At 35.5% G+C, this 24116-nt stretch overlaps 2 protein-coding genes and 26 non-coding genes across 28 annotated transcripts; 1 reads left to right on the top strand and 27 right to left on the bottom strand.

The window, feature by feature from the left end:
• Nucleotides 1-265: 265 nt before the first annotated feature.
• On the bottom strand, nt 266-337 carry TRNAG-UCC. The gene has a single exon. It is a non-coding gene; the product is annotated as a tRNA-Gly (tRNA).
• A 394-nt stretch (nt 338-731) lies between these two features.
• On the bottom strand, nt 732-805 carry TRNAN-GUU. The gene has a single exon. It is a non-coding gene; the product is annotated as a tRNA-Asn (tRNA).
• Nucleotides 806-1099: 294 nt separating this feature from the next.
• TRNAG-UCC lies at nt 1100-1171 on the bottom strand. The gene has a single exon. It is a non-coding gene; the product is annotated as a tRNA-Gly (tRNA).
• Nucleotides 1172-1533: 362 nt separating this feature from the next.
• Nucleotides 1534-1607, bottom strand: TRNAN-GUU. The gene has a single exon. It is a non-coding gene; the product is annotated as a tRNA-Asn (tRNA).
• Nucleotides 1608-1903: 296 nt separating this feature from the next.
• TRNAG-UCC lies at nt 1904-1975 on the bottom strand. Its single transcript has one exon. It is a non-coding gene; the product is annotated as a tRNA-Gly (tRNA).
• A 363-nt stretch (nt 1976-2338) lies between these two features.
• TRNAN-GUU lies at nt 2339-2412 on the bottom strand. The gene has a single exon. It is a non-coding gene; the product is annotated as a tRNA-Asn (tRNA).
• A 283-nt stretch (nt 2413-2695) lies between these two features.
• On the bottom strand, nt 2696-2767 carry TRNAG-UCC. Its single transcript has one exon. It is a non-coding gene; the product is annotated as a tRNA-Gly (tRNA).
• Nucleotides 2768-3169: 402 nt separating this feature from the next.
• On the bottom strand, nt 3170-3243 carry TRNAN-GUU. Its single transcript has one exon. It is a non-coding gene; the product is annotated as a tRNA-Asn (tRNA).
• A 286-nt stretch (nt 3244-3529) lies between these two features.
• On the bottom strand, nt 3530-3601 carry TRNAG-UCC. Its single transcript has one exon. It is a non-coding gene; the product is annotated as a tRNA-Gly (tRNA).
• Nucleotides 3602-4004: 403 nt separating this feature from the next.
• Nucleotides 4005-4078, bottom strand: TRNAN-GUU. Its single transcript has one exon. It is a non-coding gene; the product is annotated as a tRNA-Asn (tRNA).
• A 281-nt stretch (nt 4079-4359) lies between these two features.
• On the bottom strand, nt 4360-4432 carry TRNAG-UCC. The gene has a single exon. It is a non-coding gene; the product is annotated as a tRNA-Gly (tRNA).
• A 409-nt stretch (nt 4433-4841) lies between these two features.
• Nucleotides 4842-4915, bottom strand: TRNAN-GUU. The gene has a single exon. It is a non-coding gene; the product is annotated as a tRNA-Asn (tRNA).
• A 164-nt stretch (nt 4916-5079) lies between these two features.
• TRNAN-GUU lies at nt 5080-5153 on the bottom strand. Its single transcript has one exon. It is a non-coding gene; the product is annotated as a tRNA-Asn (tRNA).
• A 279-nt stretch (nt 5154-5432) lies between these two features.
• On the bottom strand, nt 5433-5505 carry TRNAG-UCC. The gene has a single exon. It is a non-coding gene; the product is annotated as a tRNA-Gly (tRNA).
• A 397-nt stretch (nt 5506-5902) lies between these two features.
• On the bottom strand, nt 5903-5978 carry TRNAN-GUU. The gene has a single exon. It is a non-coding gene; the product is annotated as a tRNA-Asn (tRNA).
• Nucleotides 5979-6281: 303 nt separating this feature from the next.
• On the bottom strand, nt 6282-6353 carry TRNAG-UCC. Its single transcript has one exon. It is a non-coding gene; the product is annotated as a tRNA-Gly (tRNA).
• A 389-nt stretch (nt 6354-6742) lies between these two features.
• TRNAN-GUU lies at nt 6743-6816 on the bottom strand. The gene has a single exon. It is a non-coding gene; the product is annotated as a tRNA-Asn (tRNA).
• Nucleotides 6817-7092: 276 nt separating this feature from the next.
• Nucleotides 7093-7164, bottom strand: TRNAG-UCC. The gene has a single exon. It is a non-coding gene; the product is annotated as a tRNA-Gly (tRNA).
• Nucleotides 7165-7564: 400 nt separating this feature from the next.
• On the bottom strand, nt 7565-7638 carry TRNAN-GUU. Its single transcript has one exon. It is a non-coding gene; the product is annotated as a tRNA-Asn (tRNA).
• A 283-nt stretch (nt 7639-7921) lies between these two features.
• Nucleotides 7922-7993, bottom strand: TRNAG-UCC. The gene has a single exon. It is a non-coding gene; the product is annotated as a tRNA-Gly (tRNA).
• A 401-nt stretch (nt 7994-8394) lies between these two features.
• TRNAN-GUU lies at nt 8395-8468 on the bottom strand. The gene has a single exon. It is a non-coding gene; the product is annotated as a tRNA-Asn (tRNA).
• Nucleotides 8469-8762: 294 nt separating this feature from the next.
• TRNAG-UCC lies at nt 8763-8834 on the bottom strand. Its single transcript has one exon. It is a non-coding gene; the product is annotated as a tRNA-Gly (tRNA).
• Nucleotides 8835-9225: 391 nt separating this feature from the next.
• TRNAN-GUU lies at nt 9226-9299 on the bottom strand. The gene has a single exon. It is a non-coding gene; the product is annotated as a tRNA-Asn (tRNA).
• A 273-nt stretch (nt 9300-9572) lies between these two features.
• Nucleotides 9573-9646, bottom strand: TRNAN-GUU. Its single transcript has one exon. It is a non-coding gene; the product is annotated as a tRNA-Asn (tRNA).
• Nucleotides 9647-9928: 282 nt separating this feature from the next.
• Nucleotides 9929-10000, bottom strand: TRNAE-UUC. The gene has a single exon. It is a non-coding gene; the product is annotated as a tRNA-Glu (tRNA).
• Nucleotides 10001-10396: 396 nt separating this feature from the next.
• Nucleotides 10397-10470, bottom strand: TRNAN-GUU. Its single transcript has one exon. It is a non-coding gene; the product is annotated as a tRNA-Asn (tRNA).
• Nucleotides 10471-15213: 4743 nt separating this feature from the next.
• On the bottom strand, nt 15214-16795 carry LOC100891209 (protein glass). Its single transcript, XM_003731243.3, has 2 exons — nt 16569-16795; nt 15214-16249 (listed from the first exon to the last, which is right to left on the bottom strand). Exons 1-2 carry the CDS (start codon nt 16721-16723, stop codon nt 15217-15219), a joined length of 1188 nt encoding a protein of 395 aa, XP_003731291.2. The 5' UTR covers nt 16724-16795; the 3' UTR covers nt 15214-15216.
• Nucleotides 16796-19635: 2840 nt separating this feature from the next.
• Nucleotides 19636-24116, top strand: LOC105442141 (tripartite motif-containing protein 3-like). The gene is made up of 2 exons (XM_011673996.2): nt 19636-19868; nt 22223-24116. The coding sequence occupies exon 2, from the start codon at nt 22233-22235 to the stop codon at nt 24066-24068; it is 1836 nt and encodes a 611-aa protein (XP_011672298.2). The 5' UTR covers nt 19636-19868; nt 22223-22232; the 3' UTR covers nt 24069-24116.

Raw genomic sequence — 24116 nt, 5'->3', positions numbered from 1 at the left:
AACTAACTGTTATTGTTTCAAGGCAAAATATACGTAGTGCTTTGTACTTTGGTTCAATCATGTATACAACCGGTCCCTTAAATGTTGTTTTTATGCATCAACAACGGGTTTTAAATTTCCATCGATACGAGAAAAAAAAAATTATCAAAAAAAAAACAATTTGAAGGTCACAGTTACTTTTTTCTTTTTTCAGTTACGGAAGAACGTACCAAAATAAGATAAAATTACAGCAACAAAAACAAATTTAAATAATAACAAAATCCATTGCGTAGGCCGGGAATCGAACCCGGGTCAATTGCTTGGAAGGCAACTATGCTAACCACTATACCACCAACGCTCCCTCTTTTACCCACCTTCACATTTAGAAAGTTAAATTGTGGCAACAAGCAACGATTCGGTTATTTTTTCTGGAAAAGCGAGAGTAAAGATCAAGTTGAGAGTATACATGTTTTAAATGTTTTCCCGAATCCTAGAAAACAAACACGAACATCGTGTAATTAAAATTATTTTAATAGTTTTCATGACATGATGTTTGAGCTTCAAATTATTTAGGTACGCAATGTATTATCTAGGATTAACATCCATCTTCCTGTTTGTCCTTATTTCTTTCTTTCTTCATTAAAAATAAAAATCAAAACAATAATTTTGACAAAATATGAATTAAACGAATGATAACATGTGTTAAAAAAAAACATTTTATAAGGCTAATATCGCATTAAAAAAAGGACTAACGCTCCTGGGTGGGCTTGAACCACCAACCTTTCGGTTAACAGCCGAACGCGCTAACCAATTGCGCCACAGAAGCTTCGTTATATATTCAATATAGTTGGCTTTGAAACTAACTGTAATTGTTTCAAGGCAAAATATACGTAGTGCTTTGTACTTTGGTTCAATCATGTATACAACCGTTCCCTTAAATGTTGTTTTTATGAATCAACAACGGGTTTTAAATATACACCAATACGAGAAAAAAAAAAATTATCAAAAAAACAATATGAAGGTCACAGTTACTTTTTTCTTTTTTCAGTTACGGAAGAACGTAACAAAATAAGATAAAATTACAGCAACAAAAACAAATTTAAATAATAACAAAATGAATTGCGTTGGCCGGGAATCGAACCCGGGTCAATTGCTTGGAAGGCAACTATGCTAACCACTATACCACCAACGCTCCCTCTTTTACCTACCTTCACATTTAGAAAATTAAATTGTGGCAACAAGCAACGATTCGGTTATTTTTTTCTGGTAAAGCGAGAGTAAAGATCAAGTTCAGAGTAGACATGTTTTATATGTTTTCCCGAACCCTAGAATTTTCATGACATAATGTTCGAGTTTCAAAACATTTAGGTACGCAATGTATTATCTAGGATTAACAATCCATTTTCCTGTTTGTCCTTTTTTCTTTCTTTCTTCAATTGAGGGGGGAAGAAACAAATCAAAAAAATAATTTGGACAAAATATGAATTAAGAGAATGATAACATGTTTAAAAAAAAACATTTTAAAAGGCTAATATCGCATAAAAAAAGGATAAACGCTCCTGGGTGGGCTTGAACCACCAACCTTTCGGTTAACAGCCGAACGCGCTAACCAATTGCGCCACAGAAGCTTCGTTATATGTACATTTAATATAGTTGGCGTTGAAACTACCTGTAAATTGTTTCAAGGCGAAATATAGGTAGAGCTTTCTTCTTTGGTTCAATCATGTAAACAACCGTTCACTTAAATGTTGTTTTTATGAATCAACAACAGCTTTTAAATATACACCAATACAAAAAAGAAAATAATTATCAAAAAATAACATGAAGGTCACAGTTACTTTTTTCTCTTTTAAGTTATGGAAGAACGTACCAAAATAAGATAAAATTACAACAAAAAAGAGATTTAAATAATAACAAAATGAATTGCGTTGGACGGGAATCGAACCCGGGTCAATTGCTTGGAAGGCAACTATGCTAACCACTTTACCACCAACGCTTCCTCTTTTACCTACCTTCACATTTAGAAAATTAAATTGTGGCAACAAGCAACGATTCGGTTATTTTTTTCTGGTAAAGCGAGAGTAAAGATCAAGTTCAGAGTAGACATGTTTTATATGTTTTCCCGAACCCTAGAATTTTCATGACATAATGTTCGAGTTTCAAAACATTTAGGTACGCAATGTATTATCTAGGATTATCAATCTATTTTCCTGTTTGTCCTTTCTTCTTTCTTTCTTCAATTAAGGGGGGAAGAAAAAAATCAAAAAAATAATTTGGACAAAACATGAATTAAAAGAATGATAACATGTGTAAAAAAAAACATTTTAAAAGGCTAATATTGCATTAAAAAAAGGACTAACGCTCCTGGGTGGGCTTGAACCACCAACCTTTCGGGTAACAGCCGAACGCGCTAACCAATTGCGCCACAGAAGCTTCGTTATATATTCAATATAGTTAGCTTTTAAACTACCTGTAATTCTTTCAAGGCGAAATATAGGTAGTGCTTTCAACTTTGGTTCAATCATGTATACAACCGTTCCCTTAAATGTTGTTTTTATGAATCAACAACGGGCTTTAAATATACCCCAATTCAAAAAAGAACATAATTATCAAAAAAATAATATGAAGGTCACAGTTACTTTTCAGTTACGGAAGAACGTACCAAAATAAGATAAAATTACAACAAACAAGAGATTTAAATAATAACAAAATTCATTGCGTTGGCCGGGAATCGAACCCGGGTCAATTGCTTGGAAGGCAACTATGCTAACCACTATACCACCAACGCTCCCTCTTTTACCCACCTTCACATTTAGAACATTTAATGGTGGCAACAAGCAACGATTCGGTTATTTTTTTTTGGAAAAGCGAGAGTAAAGATCAAGTTGAGAGTAGACATGTTTTAAATGTTTTCCTGAACCCTAGAAAACAAACACGAACATCGTGTAATGAAAACTATTTTAATAGTTTTCATGACATAATGTTCGAGCTTCAAAACATGTAAGTACGCAATGTATTATCTAGGATTAACAATCCATTTTCCTGTTTGTCCTTTCTTCTTTCTTTCTTCAATTGAGGGGGGAAGAAAAAATCAAAAAAATAATTTGGACAAAATATGAATTAAGAGAATGATAACATGTGTAAAAAAAAACATTTTAAAAGGCTAATATTGCATTAAAAAAAGGACTAACGCTCCTGGGTGGGCTTGAACCACCAACCTTTCGGTTAACAGCCGAACGCGCTAACCAATTGCGCCACAGAAGCTTCGTTATATATTCAATATAGTTGGCTTTCAAACTACCTGTAATTCTTTCAAGGCGAAATATAGGTAGTGCTTTCTACTTTAATTCAATCATGTAAACAACCGTTCCCTTAAATGTTGTTTTAAATGAATCAACAACGGGTTTTAAATATACACCAATACGAAAAAAAAAAATCAAAAAATAATATGAAGGTCACAGTTACTTTTTCTTTTTTCAGCTACGGAAGAACGTACCAAAATAAGATAAAATTACAACAAAAAGGAGATTTAAATAATAACAAAATGAATTGCGTTGGCCGGGAATCGAACCCGGGTCAATTGCTTGGAAGGCAACTATGCTGACCACTATACCACCAACGCTCCCTCTTTTACACACCTTCACATTTAAAACATTTAATTGTGGCAACAAGCAACGATTCGGTTATTTTTTTTTGGAAAAGCGAGAGTAAAGATCAAGTTTAGAGTAAACATGTTTAATATGTTTTCCCGAACCCTAGAAAACAAACACGATCATCGTGTAATGAAAAATATTTAAATAGTTTTCATGACATGATGTTCGAGCTGCAAAACATTTAGGTACGCAATGTATTATCTAGGATTAACAATCCATCTTCCTGTTTGTCCTTATTTCTTTCTTTCTTCATTTGAGGGGGGAAGCAAAAAAATCAAAAGAATAATTTGAACAAAATATGAATTAAGAGAATGATAACATGTGTAAAAAAAAACATTTTAAAAGGCTAATATTGCATTTAAAAAAGAGTAACGCTCCTGGGTGGGCTTGAACCACCAACCTTTCGGTTAACAGCCGAACGCGCTAACCAATTGCGCCACAGAAGCTTCGTTATATATTCAATATAGTTGGCTTTGAAACTAACTGTAATTGTTTCAAGGCAAAATATACGTAGTGCTTTGTACTTTGGTTCAATCATGTATACAACCGTTCCCTTAAATGTTGTTTTTATGAATCAACAACGGGTTTTAAATATACACCAATACGAAAAAAAAAAATTATCAAAAAATAATATGAAGGTCACAGTTACTTTTCAGTTACGGAAAAACGTACCAAAATAAGATAAAATTACAACAACAAAAAAGATTTAAATAATAACAAAATTCATTGCGTTGGCCGGGAAACGAACCCGGGGTCAATTGCTTGGAAGGCAACTATGCTAACCACTATACCACCAACGCTCCCTCTTTCACCCACCTTCACATTTAGAAAGTTAAATTGTGGCAAAAAGCAACGATTCGGTTATTTTTTCTGGAAAAGCGAGAGTTAAAGATCAAGTTCAAAGTAGACATGTTTTATATGTTTTCCCGAATCCTAGAAAACAAACACGAACATCGTGTAATGAAAATTATTTAAATAGTTTTCATAACATGATGTTCGAGCTTTAAATTATTTACGTACGCAATGTATTATCTAGGATTAACAATCCATTTTCCTGTTTGTCCTTTTTTCTATTTTTTCTTCAATTGAGGGGGGAAGAAAAAAAAAATCAAAAAAGATAATTTGGACAAAATATGAATTAAGAGAATGATAACATGTGTAAAAAAAATAAAAAATTAAAAGGCTAATATTGCATTAAAAAAGGACTAACGCTCCTGGGTGGGCTTGAACCACCAACCTTTCGGTTAACAGCCGAACGCGCTAACCAATTGCGCCACAGAAGCTTCGTTATACATACAATATAGTTTTTTCTATTTTTTCTTCAATTGAGGGGGGAAGAAAAAAAAAATCAAAAAAAATAATTTGAACAAAATATGAATTAAGAGAATGATAACATGTGTAAAAAAAAACATTTTAAAAGGCTAATATTGCATTTAAAAAAGAGTAACGCTCCTGGGTGGGCTTGAACCACCAACCTTTCGGTTAACAGCCGAACGCGCTAACCAATTGCGCCACAGAAGCTTCGTTATATATTCAATATAGTTGGCTTTGAAACTAACTGTAATTGTTTCAAGGCAAAATATACGTAGTGCATTGTACTTTGGTTCAATCATGTAAACAACCGTTCCCTTAAATGTTGTATTTATGAATCAACAACGGGTTTTAAATATACACCAATACGAAAAAAAAAATTATCAAAAAATAATATGAAGGTCACAGTTACTTTTCAGTTACGGAAAAACGTACCAAAATAAGATAAAATTACAACAAAAAAAAGATTTAAATAATAACAAAATTCATTGCGTTGGCCGGGAATCGAACCCGGGGTCAATTGCTTGGAAGGCAACTATGCTAACCACTATACCACCAACGCTCCCTCTTTCACCCACCTTCACATTTAGAAAGTTAAATTGTGGCAAAAAGCAACGATTCGGTTATTTTTTTTCTGGTAACGAGAGAGTAATGATCAAGTTCAGAGTAGACATGTTTCATATGTTTTCCCGAATCCTAGAAAACAAGCACGAATATCGTGTGATAAAAACTATTTCAATAGTTTTCATGACATGATGTTCGAGTTTCAAAACATTTAGGTACGCAATGTATTATCTAAGATTAACAATCCATTTTCCTGTTTGTCCTTTCTTCTTTCCTTCTTCATTTGAGGAAGACAAAAAAAAATAATAATTTGGACAAAATATGAATTAAACGAATGATAACATGTGTAAAAAAAAACATTTTAAAAGGCTAATATTGCATTTAAAAAAGAGTAACGCTCCTGTGGGTGGGCTTGAACCACCAACCTTTCGGTTAACAGCCGAACGCGCTAACCAATTGCGCCACAGAAGCTTCGTTATACATTCAATATAGTTGGCTTTGAAACTACCTGTAATTGTTTCAAGGCGAAATGTAGGGAGTGCTTTGTACTTTGGTTCAATCATGTAAACAACCGTTCCCTTAAATGTTGTTTTTATGAATCAACAACGGCTTTTAAATATACACCAATACAAAAAAAATAAAAATAATAATAATTATCAAAAAAATAATACGAAGGTCACAGTTACTTTTTTCTTTTTACATTAACGGCAGAACGTACCAAAATAAGATAAAATTACAACAACAAAAACAAATTTGAATAATAACAAAATTCATTGCGTTGGCCGGGAAACGAACCCGGGTCAATTGCTTGGAAGGCAACTATGCTAACCACTATACCACCAACGCTCCTTCTTTTACCCACCTTCAGATTTAGAAAGTTAAATTGTGGCAAAAAGCAACGATTCGGTTATTTTTTCTGGTAAAGAGAGAGTAATGATCAAGTTCAGAGTAGACATGTTTTATATGTTTTCCGAATCCTAGAAAACAAATATGAACATCATGTTATGATAATTATTCTAATAGTTTTCATGACATGATGTTCGAGCTACAAAACATTTAGGTACGCAATGTATTATCTAGGATTAACAATCTATCTTCCTGTTTGTCCTTTCTTCTTTCTTTCTTCATTTGAGGAAGAAAAAAAAATCAAACTAATAATTTGGACAAAATATGAATTAAAAGAATGTGTAAAAAAAAAATTTAAAAAGCTAATATTGCATTAAAAAAAGGAGTAACGCTCCTGGGTGGGCTTGAACCACCAACCTTTCGGTTAACAGCCGAACGCGCTAACCAATTGCGCCACAGAAGCTTCGTTATACATTCAATATAGTTGGCTTTGAAACTACCTGTAATTGTTTCAAGGCGAAATATAGGTAGTGCTTTGTAAACAACCGTTCCCTTAAATGTTGTTTTTATGAATCAACAACGGCTTTTAAAAATACACCAATACAAAAAAGAAACTAATTATCAAAAAAATAATATGAAGGTCACAGTTACTTTTTTCTTTTTACAGTTACGGAAGAACGTACCAAAATAAGATAAAATTACAACAACAAAAACAAATTTGAATAATAACAAAATTCATTGCGTTGGCCGGGAATCGAACCCGGGTCAATTGCTTGGAAGGCAACTATGCTAACCACTATACCACCAACGCTCCCTCTTTTACCCACCTTCACATTTAGAACATTAAATTGTGGCAACAAGCAACGATTCGGTTAATTGTTCCGGTAACGAAAGAGAAATGATCAAGTTCAGAGTAGACATGTTTTAAATGTTTTCCTGAATCCTAGAAAACAAACACGAACATCGTGTAATGAAAACTATTTTAATCGTTTTAATTACATGATGTTCGCGTTTCAAAACATTTAGGTACGCAATGTATTATCTAGGATTAACAATCTATCTTCCTGTTTGTCCTTTCTTCTTTCTTTCTTCAATTGAGGGGAGAAGAAAAAAAATCAAAAAAATAGTTTGGACAAAATATGAATTAAGAGAATGATAACATGTGTAAAAAAACATTTAAAAAGGCTAATATCGCATAAAAAAAGGATTAACGCTCCTGGGTGGGCTTGAACCACCAACCTTTCGGTTAACAGCCGAACGCGCTAACCAATTGCGCCACAGAAGCTTCGTTATACATTTAATATAGTTGGCTTTGAAACTACCTGTAATTGTTTCAAGGCGAAATATAGGTAGTGCTTTCTACTTTGGTTTAATCATGTAAACAGCCGTTCCCTTAAATGTTGTTTTTATGAATCAACAACGGCTTTTAAATATACATCAATACAAAAAAGAAAATAATTATCAAAAAAATAATATGAAGGTCACAGTTACTTTTCAGTTACGGAAGAACGTACCAAAATAAGATAAAATTACAACAAACAAGAGATTTAAATAATAACAAAATGAACTGCGTTGGCCGGGAATCGAACCCGGGTCAATTGCTTGGAAGGCAACTATGCTAACCACTATACCACCAACGCTCCCTCTTTTACCTACCTTCACATTTAGAAAATTAAATTGTGGCAACAAGCAACGATTCGGTTATTTTTTTCTTGTAAAGCGAGAGTAAAGATCAAGTTCAGAGTAGACATGTTTTATATGTTTTCCCAAACCCTAGAAAACAAACACGATCATCGTGTAATGAAAACTATTTTAATAGTTTTATGACATGATGTTCGAGCTTCAAAACATTTAGGTACGCAATGTATTATCTGGGATTAACAATCCATTTTCCTGTTTGTCCTTTCTTCTTTCTTTCTTCAATGGAGGGGGGAAGAAAAAAATAAAAATAAAAATTTGGACAAAATATGAATTAAGAGAATGATAACATGTGTAAAAAAAAACATTTTAAAAGGCTAATATTGCATAAAAAAGGGATTAACGCTCCTGGGTGGGCTTGAACCACCAACCTTTCGGTTAACAGCCGAACGCGCTAACCAATTGCGCCACAGAAGCTTCGTTATACAGTAAATATAGTTGGCTTTGAAACTACCTGTAATTCTTTCAAGGCGAAATAAGGTAGTGCTTTCTACTTTGGTTCAATCATGTAAAGAACCGCTCCCTTAAATGTTGTTTTTATGAATCAACAACGGCTTTTAAATATATACCAATACAAAAAAGAAAATAATTATCAAAAAAAACAATATGAAGGTCACAGTTACTTTTTTCTTTTTACAGTTACGGAAGAACGTACCAAAATGAGATAAAATTACAACAACAAAAACAAATTTGAATAATAACAAAATTCATTGCGTTGGCCGGGAATCGAACCCGGGTCAATTGCTTGGAAGGCAACTATGCTAACCACTATACCACCAACGCTCCCTCTTTTACCCATCTTCACATTTAGAAAGTTAAATTGTGGCAAAAAGCAACGATTCAGTTATTTTTTTCTGGTAACGAGAGAGTAATGATCAAGTTCAGAGTAGACATGTTTTATATGTTTTCCCGAATCCTAGAAAACAAGCACGAATATCGTGTGATAAAAACTATTTTAATAGTTTTACGACATGATGTTCGAGCTTCAAAACATTTAGGTACGCAATGTATTATCTAAGATTAACAATCCATCTTCCTGTTTGTCCTTTCTTCTTTCTTTCTTCATTTGAGGAAGAAAAAAAAATCAAACTAATAATTTGGACAAAATATGAATTAAAAGAATGTGTAAAAAAAAACATTTTAAAAGGCTAATATTGCATTAAAAAAGGACTAACGTTCCTGGGTGGGCTTGAACCACCAACTTTTCGGTTAACAGCCGAACGCGCTAACCAATTGCGCCACAGAAGCTTCGTTATACAGTCAATATAGTTGGCTTTGAAACTACCTGTAATTCTTTCAAGGCGAAATAAGGTAGTGCTTTCTATTTTGGTTTAATCATGTAAACAACCGTTCCCTTAAATGTTGTTTTTATGAATCAAAAACGGGCTTTCTTTTTTTCTTCAATGGAGGGGGGAAGAAAAAAATCAAAAAAATAATTTGGACAAAATATGAATTAAGAAAATGATAACATGTGTAAAAAAAACATTTTAAAAGGCTAATATCGCATTAAAAAAAAATTAACGCTCCTGGGTGGGCTTGAACCACCAACCTTTCGGTTAACAGCCGAACGCGCTAACCAATTGCGCCACAGAAGCTTCGTTATATATTCAATATAGTTGGCTTTGAAACTACCTGTAATTGTTTCAAGGCGAAATATAGGTAGTGCTTTGTACTTTAATTCAATCATGTAAACAACATTTCCCTTAGATGTTGTTTTTATGAATCAATAACGGCTTTTAAATATACACCAATACAAAAAAGAAAATAATTATCAAAAGATAATATGAAGGTCACAGTTACTTTTCAGTTACGGAAGAACGTACCAAAATAAGATAAAATTACAACAAAAAGGAAATTTAAATAATATCAAAATTCATTGCGTTGGCCGGGAATCGGACCCGGGTCAATTGTTTGAAAGGCAATTATGCTAACCACTATACCACCAACGCTCCCACTTTTACCCACCTTCACATTTAAAAAGTGAAATTGTGGCAAAAAGCAACGATTCGGTTAATTTTTTCTGGTAACGAAAGAGTAATGATCAAGTTCAGAGTAGACATGTTTTATATGTTTTCCCGAATCCTAGAGAACAAACACGAACATCATGTAATGAAAACTATTTTAATAGTTTTATGACATGATGTTCGAGCTTCAAAACATTTAGGTACGCAATGTATTATCTGGGATTAATAATCTATCTTCCTGTTTGTCCTTTCTTCTTTCTTTCTTCATTTGTCAAGAAAAAAAAATCAAAAAAATAATTTGGACAAAATATGAATTAAGAAAATGATAATATGTGTAAAAAAACATTTTAAAAGGCTAATATCGCATTAAAAAAAAATTAACGCTCCTGGGTGGGCTTGAACCACCAACCTTTCGGTTAACAGCCGAACGCGCTAACCAATTGCGCCACAGAAGCTTCGTTATATATTCAATATAGTTGGCTTTGAAACTACCTGTAATTGTTTCAAGGCGAAATATAGGTAGTGCTTTGTACTTTAATTCAATCATGTAAACAACCGTTCCCTTAAATGTTGTTTTTATGAATCAACAACGGGTTTTAAATATACAACAATACAAAAAAAGAAAATAATTATCAAAAAAAAAATTGAAGGTCACCGTTACTTTTTCCTTTTTTCAGTTACGGAAGAACGTACCAAAATAAGATAAAATTACAACAAAATAATAAATTTAAATAACAATACAATCATTGTGTTGGCCCGGAATCGAACCCGGGTCAATTGCTTGGAAGTCAATTACCGTGTGAGTCAAAAAAAAGTTTACACCTAGAAAATTGCTAATTATTTTAAAATTCATCTATGAACAGTAAATTATTATACATCTTATGAAAGAGTGTTTTATCTCAAATCATTTGGTATCATTTTTGTGCTGTATGTGTTCATCCAAGCGTGAACACATACCACACAAAAATGGTACCAAATGAATCGGGATAAAACACTCTTTCATAAGATGTATAATTATTTACTGTTCATAGATGATTTTAAAAATAATTAGCAATTGTCTAGGTGTAAACTTTGTTTTGACTCACTCTGTATGCTAACCTTTATATCACCAACACTCTCTCTTTACCCACCTTTACATTTAGAAAGTAAAAAGCATAAAGCAACGATTCGGTTATTTTTTTCTAGTAAAGAGAGAGTAATGATCAAGTTCAGAGTAGACATGTTTTTATCTGTTTTTGGTTGGCGTACAATAGTTCGAGTGACAGAGGAATAGAGAAAGAGAGAGAGAGCGAAAGTACAGAAACAGAGAGGTAGATACATAGGTAAAAAGATTGAATGATGAATAGAGAGAGAGAGACAGAGACAGAGACAGAGACAGGGACAGAAATAAAGAAAGAGGGAAGAGGAAAGAAAACTAGTGTCGTGAAAGAGGATCTTTGTGATTATCATTTTTGTGAATACTTATTTATCGTTTGATTAAAGTGTTAAAAACTTTTCTTTTTCTTTTTCTTTTGTCTGTTTGTTCGTTCTATATTGGAGTGTGTTTTGTTTACTGTTGTACTTGTTATGTGGGGCGGGGTAGTAGGTGTTTTCTAGCTCTTTCTCTTTGTATATATATATATATATATATATTTTTTTTTTGTCTCTAAAGGAAATTTAAGGAGAAAACAAAATATTGCGGAAAAGAAATAATTTGAGATTTATAAGCAAACTGGTCAAGAAAATAGTACAAACTTTATTTGCGATTTTTCTTTTTTAAATGTGAAAATATAATTTTGTTTATGTGAATATTTTTCATCTGTAAATGTGTAACTTTATTTGTAACCTTGTATGTAAATGTAAAATTTATTTAGACCTATATGAAAATTATTTTGTCAGTTTGTATGCAATGATATAAATTATGTGCAATTTTCTTGATGAGAATAAAAACCTATGAAAACAACAACAAAAAAGCACCAAGAACCGATCAAAAAAAAAAGAAGATATGCGCTGGCCGAGAATTTCACCACCCCCTCTCCGACTGATTTGTTTCCACCCCTTTATTGTTGGCGAAAAAAAACGGTGTCCGGGTTTCCCATGTCCGTGGTTAACGAACTTCAAAGGCTTTGAACCGCCTTGATATACCGGTACCTTATGCATGGATTTAAATAACAGTGGTGGGTGTGCGAAGCGTGCTCTAATTTCAAACAGAATAATGGATCAATCGGGGCAGCCAAACTATAGAAATCTTTCTTGGCCCAAAGGGGAGGATGTGCATTTATTTAATAATAGCTTGTAAAGAGCCTCGAAGAGATTCTCATCATTCGCCGCTTCTGTTGTCCAACATGTATCTCTTAAATATGCTTTAAATGCTTATAATAAATTTGAAATTGAATTGAAATTGTTCAGGCCACTGGGAGTTCACACTAATGTCTGCGTGGACAAATGTTTTTGAAACTATATATATAGATAGAAATGGTTTATTAAAAAGACCATCGCAGCCAATGGCTGAATTACGATCCATTTCACAAAGATACATTTCAATTCAAATTGAAATAACACAAAAAATGACATAAATCAAAATTCAAACATATAGCCATTTCATAAGAATTCATCGATCAAATTCATTTTTTTCTAAAGGAAAGAGAAAGGGAGAGGTGTGGGAGAGCTGCTTCATAACTTTCAAACTGACGTCCTAAAATGATTTTGCAAGCTCGTTTCTGAATACGTTCTATAAGTATATACAGTTGTAAAATTACCATTGAAAATCAGTACCTCTAGAATGTTTGTAAAATGTCGGTATAATTTTCGACAGGGTTGTTGCTATTCCACTATCATTTTCACATCTAACATTTATACTTAGCACCAACATAATAAAGCGAATGATACAGGCCTGATTAGCACCAAAATAATAAAGCGAATGATTACGAAATCCCAACGATTTTAAGCATCCATAAAAGTATTAAGTATACATTTAAAACTGTTTGTATTGGGCACATTATATCTTTTTTTTTTAAATAGCTACTTTAAGAAATATGAAAACAGTGAGGGATGTGTTTCTTTAAAATAATACCAATATGACTGCGTTCATAATCATCTCAATCATCCCATTTAGTAATAATAGCGTGACTTATCTGTTTATATATTGCAATGATGATAATAATCAAGTTGGAATGATGTCTGTAAATCTACATTTTCCATCCTTCAAAAGAAGTTTAACAATATGTATTAACACAATCAAAGATTGTGTATTACAGTCACACACACAAAGGCATTAATATGTTTACAAGAATATAAGATATAAGAAAAATATCTACATTTTAAAAGCGATAGACTCTGTAATTGAAATACCAGCCATGTTATACTTTGATTTTATTACGTCACTTATCTCTTGTATCGGGTGAATCAATGACTTCAAAGAACTGATGTTATAGCATCTATTTAATGGAGCAGGCTTTCCTGGTATTGTGCATGAAAACAAATCCTAAACATAGAAGAAAAGATCAAGTTTAATCAAGACGTTAAAGCCACTTAAAACCCGTCTTCGCCCATTCAAGCACTGCAATAAATCCGTGTTATCTGTGTCGGGTTTCTATTCAAGATCGTGGGAAAGTTCGCGAAGTAGTGAGGGAGATTGCAGGACTGGTCTGTAGCTTCAATTGGCGTAGTTATATTTAAATTACGGAGAAGAAAGGCTTTTGTGGATAGTGTCTTTGTGACATGACTTGACTAGACAGGGGTTACAGTTCTGTGTGGGTTGCCCCATGATTCAGAAATCTTATGGCAATGATCAACCTAGAGAATTTCGCCTCCCCTGATGAAACCAACACAAAATCTTACGGCAGTACTCACTTATTTGTGTACTATAAAGCCCCTAATGACATTTTGACATTCATTTAGGCACTTTATTCGTTTTCGTTGTTGTATTATTGAAAGAAAATATGTTAAAGGCATCGTTTAACAATGCTAAATCTGAGATACATGGTCCTACGTGTTATCAGTGTCTGTGATATGGTGTAATATGGAAGCCCTACAAAAAAAATGCGCTTCAAAATGATAATGAAGTGCCTCAAAAAAGTAAAAATCTTTGAGTGAGCGGTTATACCATATACATTTTCCAAAATAGACTGTAGTGTTAAAAAACCCGACAGGAAAATGACAAATGAAATTTCGATTTCCAATCATAAATATCTTGATAATCAGACAGGCGATCGGCTTGTAAAAGTCATGGGATTCTTGACTAACCTAAAGGTATATGATTATGATTGCAGCGTGAGCTAAATCCAGGACTTTGTTTCAGAATCTGAAGCAATATGTTACCGAGTCACTATAATAAGAAATCTCTTTAATTTGTTCTAATCAAAGATCTACATACAATAACAAGAAATATGATGTCTTTCTCTATTTCGTACTCTCAAACAGATTCTCTGCTAGGCTGAAAATCTCTCCTTAGCATTTTTGGGGTCATCAATCCATGACTTCTCCCCATAACTAAGGTCCAAGATTTGCATTTTCTGAACTTTCTCTCTCGCACCACAAACCAAAACAACACATATACATGATTTTGGCATTTTTAATGGTTTCTCTTCATATTTTGTTATATATAGAGAAGCAAGAGAGAAAGCAGAGAACAGAAAAAGAAAGCAGCAGAGAGGGAGCTGAAGTGAGAGAGCAGAAAACGGGAAGAAAAGAAAGAGAAAGGGAAAGATAGATAGAGGTTAAGAAAGATAGAGAAAGCACGATCTCGAGAAAGAAAAAGACCTGAAGTGAGACAATGTATGTTATGACTTTTTTTTGAGAAAAACAACTTTCGATTTGAACTGGAATGACGAGAACTAACAAACATTAACTTTGCATCTCGGTCTTTCTCTCTGCTCTACAAGTATACATAACCCTCTTACACTTTTACTCATCCCCTCTCTCTACCTCTCTTTGTATTTACACCAAGGAGTTTTATATTTAACACAATAAAGAGACGTGCACTGCGAGTAATATTGATATCAAAATATAATTGCATGAATAATTTACACAAAAATTAACATTAAGCTTGCAATAATATTATTTCAATGATCATAAATAGTATTTCTTTGGTGTTTGATGCAAGAATTTCGGCAATAACAACACACATCCTTGATCGAAATATAAAACATTCGCAACATATTTAAAAAGATGGAAAATTTTCCCAAGTCTATTACCAAATGAAGATTCTTTGGTTGCTGCATTCAGACTGTAATTATTTCCAGTTTTCGGTCCAGAAGATGTGTCCTGTAATGTCTCTTCAGGTTGCCAGACTGCGCGAAAGCTCGCTGACATCCTTCATGTTGACAGCGGTAGGGACGTTCCCCAGTATGAGTACGACGATGTTTGGTCAACGTCGACAGATCCCCGAATCGCTGTTGACAGTCCTGACAGCAGTAGGGACGATCTCCTGTATGAGTGCGTAGATGAGTACGAAGAGACGTTCTCTGAGCGAAGGCTTTGGGACAGGACGGACATTGGAAGGGACGAGCTCCTGTGTGGGTTCGCTGATGGAACGAACAGCTGGAGGCCTGGGTGAATCGCTTGGGACAGAACTTGCAGGAGAAAGACAGCTGGCGTTCACCGGGAAGGTTCAATGAAGTGTTCGATGTCTCATGCAATCGTTGACGCTTCGTAGGCATCGTGGAGATGTCCGGCGTTGAAGCGGGAACCATCGGAGAACATCGGATGATCTCGGTAAGGTACGAAGGAGACGGGAGAGAGCTAGTTGGAGAAGATCGCGAGCCTTCGGTATCGGAGTTCGAGTAGACCGAGTCGGTAAGTGATGCCGGAGCGGCCCACGATCGCTGGGAAGGGGCAAGATAAGATGGTAGTGGTTGAGAGTTCGTAGGCACGGGACCGTAGCTAATGCTACCGCTAAGTGGAGCCGTTGAGGTTGGCGAGGATGACGACGATGAAATCAGCCAGTTAACAACGGTTGATCGACGAGACGACTTCGTTGGCTTTCGGTCACTGCGCTGAATGTCTACCTGTCCAGTCAGAATAGTGCTAGAAGTATCCCCTGCAGGGCACAGCGGACAGTTGGGGACGCCGCATTTGAAGATAGTCGACGGAGTCTGATGATGATGTCGAGACCAGATGACGGAGGCGATGGCCTTGTTGAAGTCGGGTTCTTGAGTCTCAATGGTGATCGGTGAAAGGTCACCCTTGCTCCCAAGGGACAGAAGTGAAGACGCCGCGTGTAGACGGTCCATGACGTAATCGTTGCGATTGGACCTGGATGACAAAATAAAAAGGGAGGGGAGACATTTAGTTATGCTGCCCATGATACCAGCTATGGTTTATTTAACAATGTTCATACATTTTCATGAATTATTACTTATTTTTACAAATTCGAAGATTCAAACTATCACATAAACATTACATTAAGAAAATTGTAATTATTTGAAAGAACTCAAGTCGTGCTAATAAAGGTTTATGATATTACAGTCTATAAGTTGATATCAAATAAGTGAAGTCAGAGAATATACTACTGGTCAGTAGACATAAAATTAGTTTTAAATTGTGAATAAATATATTTCAGAAAAAAACTTACGTGATGCCGAAAGGCAGTGGAGACATTGGGGTATATTGCAAGGAACTGGCGTTATAAAATGATACTCCAAATAGATATTTGCTGTACAAGTTGATTGCAAAGAGTTCGTGTTGCTCTGAAGGATACGAATGCTCAGAATGGGGGCTTTTTAGCATTTCCTGGCGATTTATACAATTTCGAACATTAAAGCTGACATTGTATTATCACACTTCCTCTCAATAAAAGAACAGTGTATAAAGTCCTGTTACATAGAATTCGGCACGTTTTCAAAAGGAGATAAAGCTCTGTACGCTGTCTATTGAGCGGAGGTGGGACCGGTTCCTGGCGCTAGCTGATTGGTCAGTAGTTTATTGAGGCGGTGACATCAATGAAATTTGACCGGTGGACGTCCAGTGACCGAGCTAGGATTTATTGTTTGGCTATGTTTTCAGATGTTCCGCGCTGGACAATGGCTTCAAATGCTTTTACTGCCCGTTGCCTGTTCAATGGTATGTGATATTAGCTACAATATCAAACAGAATTGTTGTATTTAACGGAACACCGAGTCACCGAAACTATAGAAATTTTGCTAAGCATATAAAAGACAAGGATATTCAGTATGTTTTAACTATAGCATTTTAAAGACCGTTTTAAAGTACTTTCCAGCCCAGCCCATGTGACTCAGCCTCGTGAGAAAGTACGCACAATCTGAGTTGGTGTAGTGGTGTAGAAACTTGTCAGTTTAGATTTTAAAATATGTATATGTGCATATATGTGCATGTTTCTATAATACTATATTCCCCTGTCGAAGGTTGATATTTGATGCACGTTTTTTAGAAATCAATTATTATAAATAATTTGGAATCCTTTTTTGTCCGAGAAGAGGAGGGGGGGGGGGGGGGTCGTGCCTAACCATCGGGCCTATATCAAAGAAAAAAAGAAAATACCATACACATTAAAAAAAAACATGAAATAGCACAAACCTATCGTTCCACGCCTTGTAAAATTGAAAGCGGCTTTTTAGCATTATAAAAATGATTATAAGTTTGAAGTGAAAACAATGTTTTAATTGTGTCTAGTCAGCATTTATGAAACGTTTCCGCTTTTAAGCAAGCCCATATTTCAAGGAATTAATTATATGTTAATAATCATTATTTAGATTTTATCAAAATGTCCTTAGGGTGATTTTTAGAACACCAATTTGAGAGAGAGTACAGTAAGATTATTTGTATTTGTTTCATCAGAGGGGCCAAAATTCTCGAGTTCAATGACCCCACGGGATATACCGATGACCAGCTGTACGTCAGGTGGCCGAGCTGGGGTCTGTTGTCATGTTTGTTACTTGATTAATCGGGACACCGAAACTTTATGAATGTTTCATATCTTAGCATAAAGAAAAGGATGTACAGTTAATTTTAACTATATAATTTCAGAAGACCCTTTTAGGAGGCAGTTCTTACCCCTAAAAATAGGCACTCATCAGGGATGAAAAAACAACATTCATAAGAGGTAAAAATTGGCATTTATGAAATAGGGATATGTCCCTTATTAGAAAGGAAAAGGGACACGTATCATTGTTAAAAAGGGAAATTGTCAGAGGCGAAAAGAGGCACTTAGCGCACCTGAAAAGGGGCACTGACCAGATATGAAAGGGGGCTTTTGTAAAATGGGGGAAGTGGCTCTTATTAAAAAGAAAAAGAGGCACATGTTAAAATAAACAAGGCACTTATAAGAAGTCAAAAGAGCATTTTTTTAGAAAAAAGGGGCACGTGTAAAAAAAAAAAAGGGGGGTGTGTGTGTGTGTGTAATCGCGTTTTTACAGACGTGTATCAATCAGATATCATTATTTACGTCTATTTACGAATTTTAACGTCACCATCCGAAAGACGTGACTCAGTTGTGAACCTGCGTCCTCGGCTAAAAAAATAAATAAAGAGGGGCAGCAATTAGAGGTGAAAAGGGGCATTTATCAGAGATGAAAAGAGCATTTATCAGGAGGGGAAGGGGACTTATCTGAAGGGAAAAGGAGTAACTTCTCAATACTGAAAAGGGTCATTTATCAGAGATGAAAAGGGGCACTTTTCGTAGGTTAAAAGGGGCATTTTTGAGATAGGGGCTCTTTTTTAAATGGGGGCACTTAGCATAAGGAAAAGGGGCACTTCCTAGAAAGCAAAAAGCAAAAAGATAAAAAAGTTAGGGAGTAATTAAAGATGGTTTGTATTTTTTAACCGAAAAGAACATAAAAAAGAACAAAACCTGAATTGAATCACATATAAATCATATTCCATTAAAAGAAAAGGAAAGTTAACAGGAATTTAATGTCGTATACATTCCGCATGCCCCTAAGGAGGTTTTTATAATAAATGCGATTCGCGCACATCGTGGAAATGTTGTAAGAGGACGGGAAAGTGTGTATGTTTTTTATTATAAAGGTGAGAAGACATGAGGCCCTGAACACTGGCGTACTAATGGGTGGGGGGGGGGTATTTCTAATTCGAAACCAGTGATTTACAAATGTTGCTAAATGATATGATTTTCTGACATTTTTTTCTTTCTAATTTCATACGTTCTTATGTATTTGTTGGAGAATTACTAAATCCCAAAATAACAGTCGCGCAAAAAAATATGCTTATTTAAAAGCCTTCATGTCAGGGCCTGCAGAACGGCGGGGCTCGGGGGCTCGAGTCCCCCTCACTTTTTTTAAAAAGAGAAAAAGAACATCTGACCGTAATTTAACCCCTAAAAACCATGATCTTCTGGGGGCTTAGCCCTAGACCCTCGCCGATGCAAAGCCCCTGGACCCCACGCCAGTTTTCGCTCGCTACACTCTAACCTGATCGTTAATACTCCACTTTGAAAAATGTTCCGTGGGGCCTGTAAGAGTGGTGGTGATGCACATTCTTCTTCTGCCCTCCCCCGAAACGTTTTTGCTCATTACGCCACTGCCCCTGGAAGGTGAGCCCCCTGGAATATTTGCCCCCCCCCCCCCACCAATCCCAAACTGCTTCCGGCGCGCCTGGATAGAGAGGGGGGGGGGGGTTAAAGAAATAGAATTCAAGTTTGACACGGGAATATGGCGGCCCGACAGACGCTTGACAAATTTAGATCAAGGTTGTATCGGGCGATTTCAATCTGGTTGTCTGTCAAAGGTTACTGGGAATTCCCAGTCACTAAAATTAGAATGACAAGCTAAATACAAACATTGAGTACCACGTATGATCAGGGCACCACTTCATTGTAAAGGCATGCAGAGAGTATACATGTTTACTGATTTCATATAACACCTAGACCGATACGTACAATGTACTGACAGGAAAAGACGTGAGTAAATTTAAATATACATGTACATGTATATCATTTCCAAAAGAAATGCAGTGACATTTTGCAATATTTTCGTTTTTTTATCGTCGTACATTCATGTCATTATAGGCCAACTCCCAGACACTTTTGAGACTTTGTTTATATCTGGTTTGTAAAATTATCATTTCCATTAGACTGAAATAGTTAGGTCTGGGTCTATACATGGACAGCGATTGAGCCAAGACTAAGTTGAGAATGACTGGTGTTTAGGAAATTATATTCGTTTGTTTTTACTATGAAGAAACAGGTTAAAAAAATTAAAAAAATAAAAACAGAGCTTTGAAACCAGACCATAAGAGTTTAATGTACTTGATCGTGAACCCGGAAGTAACGGTTGTCGCATTATAAGACCTCTGATCATATTGATATCGTTCATAGGTATAATTTCTCAGTGTTTCTTTGTCCTGGGGGGAAATGAGACGATATTGGTGTGTTATTATGATTTAAATTACAAAGTTGACATGAATTATTATTCTTACATGTTATGTAGATATATGAACACACATAGGAAATATTTCTGGTAGACCCAATTATCCGATTCTTATTAAAGGTAAAGACCAGTATTGGAAACGCCCCAATTTCAAAAAATGAAATGGAAACTCTCATTACCAATCATGTGAAAGAATATGTTTTGAATAATACATGATGATAAAAAATCTGCCGGGAAACCGCCTACTAATTCATATATTTGGTAAATTTGTTTGTCTGTGAGAGATATAGGGTAGTCCCATATACATCTTTCTGTGTATAGTGCTTGTAACTTTACGAAGAATGGGCCAAATTTCTTATCATTTTGATGATTCCAGAACCTTGCAGATGCTAGATGCTAGATGATCAACCTTTTCTGATCGATTCCACAACGTTTCTTTCACAATGCAATCGCATGACCATAACTGGTCTTTACCTTTAAACATACAGCTAATACATGTATATTTCAGTTAATGATTCTGCCAAACCAGAGCCATATAATTTTCTCCGTACAATCATGTCATGATGATTTTGTAATAGTATATTTCAGTGTGCATAAGTACATGTTTATAGTTCTGCTTTCGATACCTAGCTCTTCAGCTTTAAAATTAGTACAATGTGTTGCCTACTAAGTTTTAGAGTTGTTCAAAGCCTAGACTCAATGTTAAGAATAAGGTATATTTATCTGCATCATATCTGAAGGCAGATCATGGAACGTATTTTTTTTTTCGTTCAAATTTTACGAAATTTGTAGAACTTGGGGTTATGCACTCTTATTTAAAGGTACATAGATGAACACTCGAGAGAGATGAATAGCACACGTTTGATACTCTTGGTATAAGACTCCAAAGCAAGTTTATTTCGCCCGGTGCATGTGCAGCTATTATTGTGGCTCATTGTATGACTAGGGTGATGAGAGTTAAACTCATCTCCATTGTATGACATCATCATCAATATAACATGATACTTGGTTTCATATCAATGAAGAAATAATGTTATGATTATTTTTTTCTGATAACAAAGTGCTAAAATGTGAATGGTAAACTACATTTCTGAGACTCATGTCTATTTTTTTTGTTTTGATTTCCACGGTTTACTTTTAACCATGGGCTCCAACTGATGCAATGTAATATGACTTGTATACGTCAGAGTTTTACAAAATGTTTGCTAGCATGACTAGTTGCGATACGTGTAGAGGTGTTGTGGTCTATTCTAGTGGATAGATTGTTTGATTGTAAATCACATGGTTTGCTGTTCGAGTCCCACCACGGCACTACTGTCATTTGGCAAGACAGTAGTCTACATTTGTCACTCTCCACCCATCTCAGATTCACAGTGCATGGGTACCCGGTAGGAAGTTCCGTTAATGCTTATAAAAACGAGCACATTATCACGATAGGTTGGCTAAAGCCGATGTAGTAATATGATTGCGGGGTCCTCGAGGAAAACACAATATGTTTATTGATGAGGACTGAATAAACAAAGCATCATTACTATTATGATGACTATTGTTATTGTTGTTGATATAATTATTAACATTATTTTATTTATTATTTTGTTATCATCATTATTCTTTTTTTTATTAGCATTATTGTTATCATGATCATCATCATTTCCCCCATTTTAATGTACATTTACTGAAGAGCGACATTTCATTACTACATTCAGTTGATGAATAACATGAATTATTTTGTATCAAGATATAACGGAATATCACATTTTGTACGCGTTATATTCTGTAGGGAAAATGCGTGAGAAAAATTACGAACAGTCCTCATTAATACAATGAGATGAATCAAGCTACACTAATCATTTTTTCCCTTTTCTTTTATCTCGTATTCCTGTAGAATTCGAATCATGGCTGATGCATTAAAGAATGTTATTGCTCAGAGTCTGGAGTGTCCTGTATGTCTGAATACCTTCACCGATCCCAAGATCCTGTCTTGTTCTCACACTTACTGCAGGGCCTGTCTGGACAACATTTTGGAATGCCATGGTAACGACCAGATGATCCGATGCCCTGTCTGCAGAGCTGAAATCCAGGTCCCAAACCAAGATGTCAGCAAATTACCGGCAAATCTAGCTTTAAGGTCTCTCATAGAGGACATGAAGAATCAATATCAGTTTTGCACGAATTGTAAAACCGAGGACAAACCCCAAGCTGTTGTCTACTGTCAAGACTGTGGCATTTATCTCTGTATCACTTGCCGAAACACACACTCTCTGTGGCAAAACTTCATCAGTCATGAGGTCTTACCTATGAGTGAGATGGTATCAGGGAAGGTGTCAGTACGTAGATACCGTAAATGCAGGAAACACCCCAAAGAGGATGAGGAGTGCTTCTGTCCCGACTGCAGAAGATTTGCCTGCTTCAGGTGTGTTGTCATGGAACATACAAACGAAGGACATCGGGTCATCGAGGCAGCTGTTTATGAAAGCATCCATATGAAGAGTATCGAGGACTTCAAATCCAAGGCGGACAAGAAACGCTCTTGCTTTCAGAAATACGTTGATTTCATTGATGAACAGAAGGAGCGTGTGAGCAATGTTCAGAAGCAGTGTACAGGTAATATCAACAACGCATATGAAGAATCAGTCCGGCAGTTGACAAAGAAGAAAGAAATCCTCATTAGTGAAGTAAAGGGTAGGACCGAAGGAGTAGAGAAAGAACTGGATGAAATGAAGAAATCGGCTGAGCAGCACATCACTCACTTGACCACTATAGCTGACTTGGTAACCAATAAGACAAAGATACCGTCAGATATGGATGCTTTGTCTGCACACGACACTCTATGTCACGACTTACAAGAGGCCTTGGACCAAGAAGATCCTGACTACAAGCAGTCGATTCGATCGAGCAAGGAAGGAAAAAGTGTCAGATTTATGAGGAACGTTGGAATGGACGAGATAGCTCTCGGAAAGATCGTAAATGCGGTAGAAAAGAACATCGCTTTGCCTACTAAGGGTAGCATGAATGCCATGATTGGTACACCAGACGGTAGGATGGCAGTGGGATGTAGTACAGGTGGCGTGGAGATCTTCTCTTCTGATGGTCAGCTCCAGCAGACAGTTCTCAAACATGTTAAGATTCGTAGAGTAGGGTTCCTCTCTGATGATCGTTATGTTATACTTGATTTTTCAAACAAGATCACACTGTACACACTAGAGTACTTAGATAAGTTGAATGTAATGTTTGAGACTCTGAGTGTTGATGAAGGTGGATGGGCTAGCCTCACTGTAGACAGTGATGATCAGATCTATGTTGGCTACAGGAAAGTCAAGAAGATCCAGGTATTCTCACCAGCAGGTGGGAAAGCGATCAAGGAGATACCATGTGATGAGTATGAACCTCATCAGATTACTAGTTGTAATGATTACCTAATCATCAGATCTTACGATACAATACGATTGATTGATAAACAAGATGTTGTAAAATATGAATTAAAGAAATTGGGTTATATCCCATGCGTCGCTGTGTCTCAAGGAAATACAATCCTGATAGTCAAGGTAAAACACGGTATAGGTTTGGTCAGCATTGAAGAGTACACTAACGAGCTGAAGCATATCCAGAACATCGTCATTGATTACAAGATTGAGAAGCCTGAAAGAAACTGGTACTTTATCCAGCAGTACCGATCAGGTGAGATCGCTTTCTGCACTCCTGATAGACTCTATATATTCCACTTGAAATAATGGATGAGTCATCCTTACTTGCCATGTATGATAACACCGATACATTTA

This window comes from Strongylocentrotus purpuratus, unplaced genomic scaffold, assembly GCF_000002235.5.
Source record: "Strongylocentrotus purpuratus isolate Spur 01 unplaced genomic scaffold, Spur_5.0 spur5_scaffold_19, whole genome shotgun sequence".
Classification (NCBI taxonomy): Eukaryota; Metazoa; Echinodermata; class Echinoidea; order Camarodonta; family Strongylocentrotidae; genus Strongylocentrotus; species Strongylocentrotus purpuratus.
The sequence above is the reverse complement of the archived record's forward strand: the minus strand, read 5'-3'. Positions and strand labels throughout refer to the sequence as shown.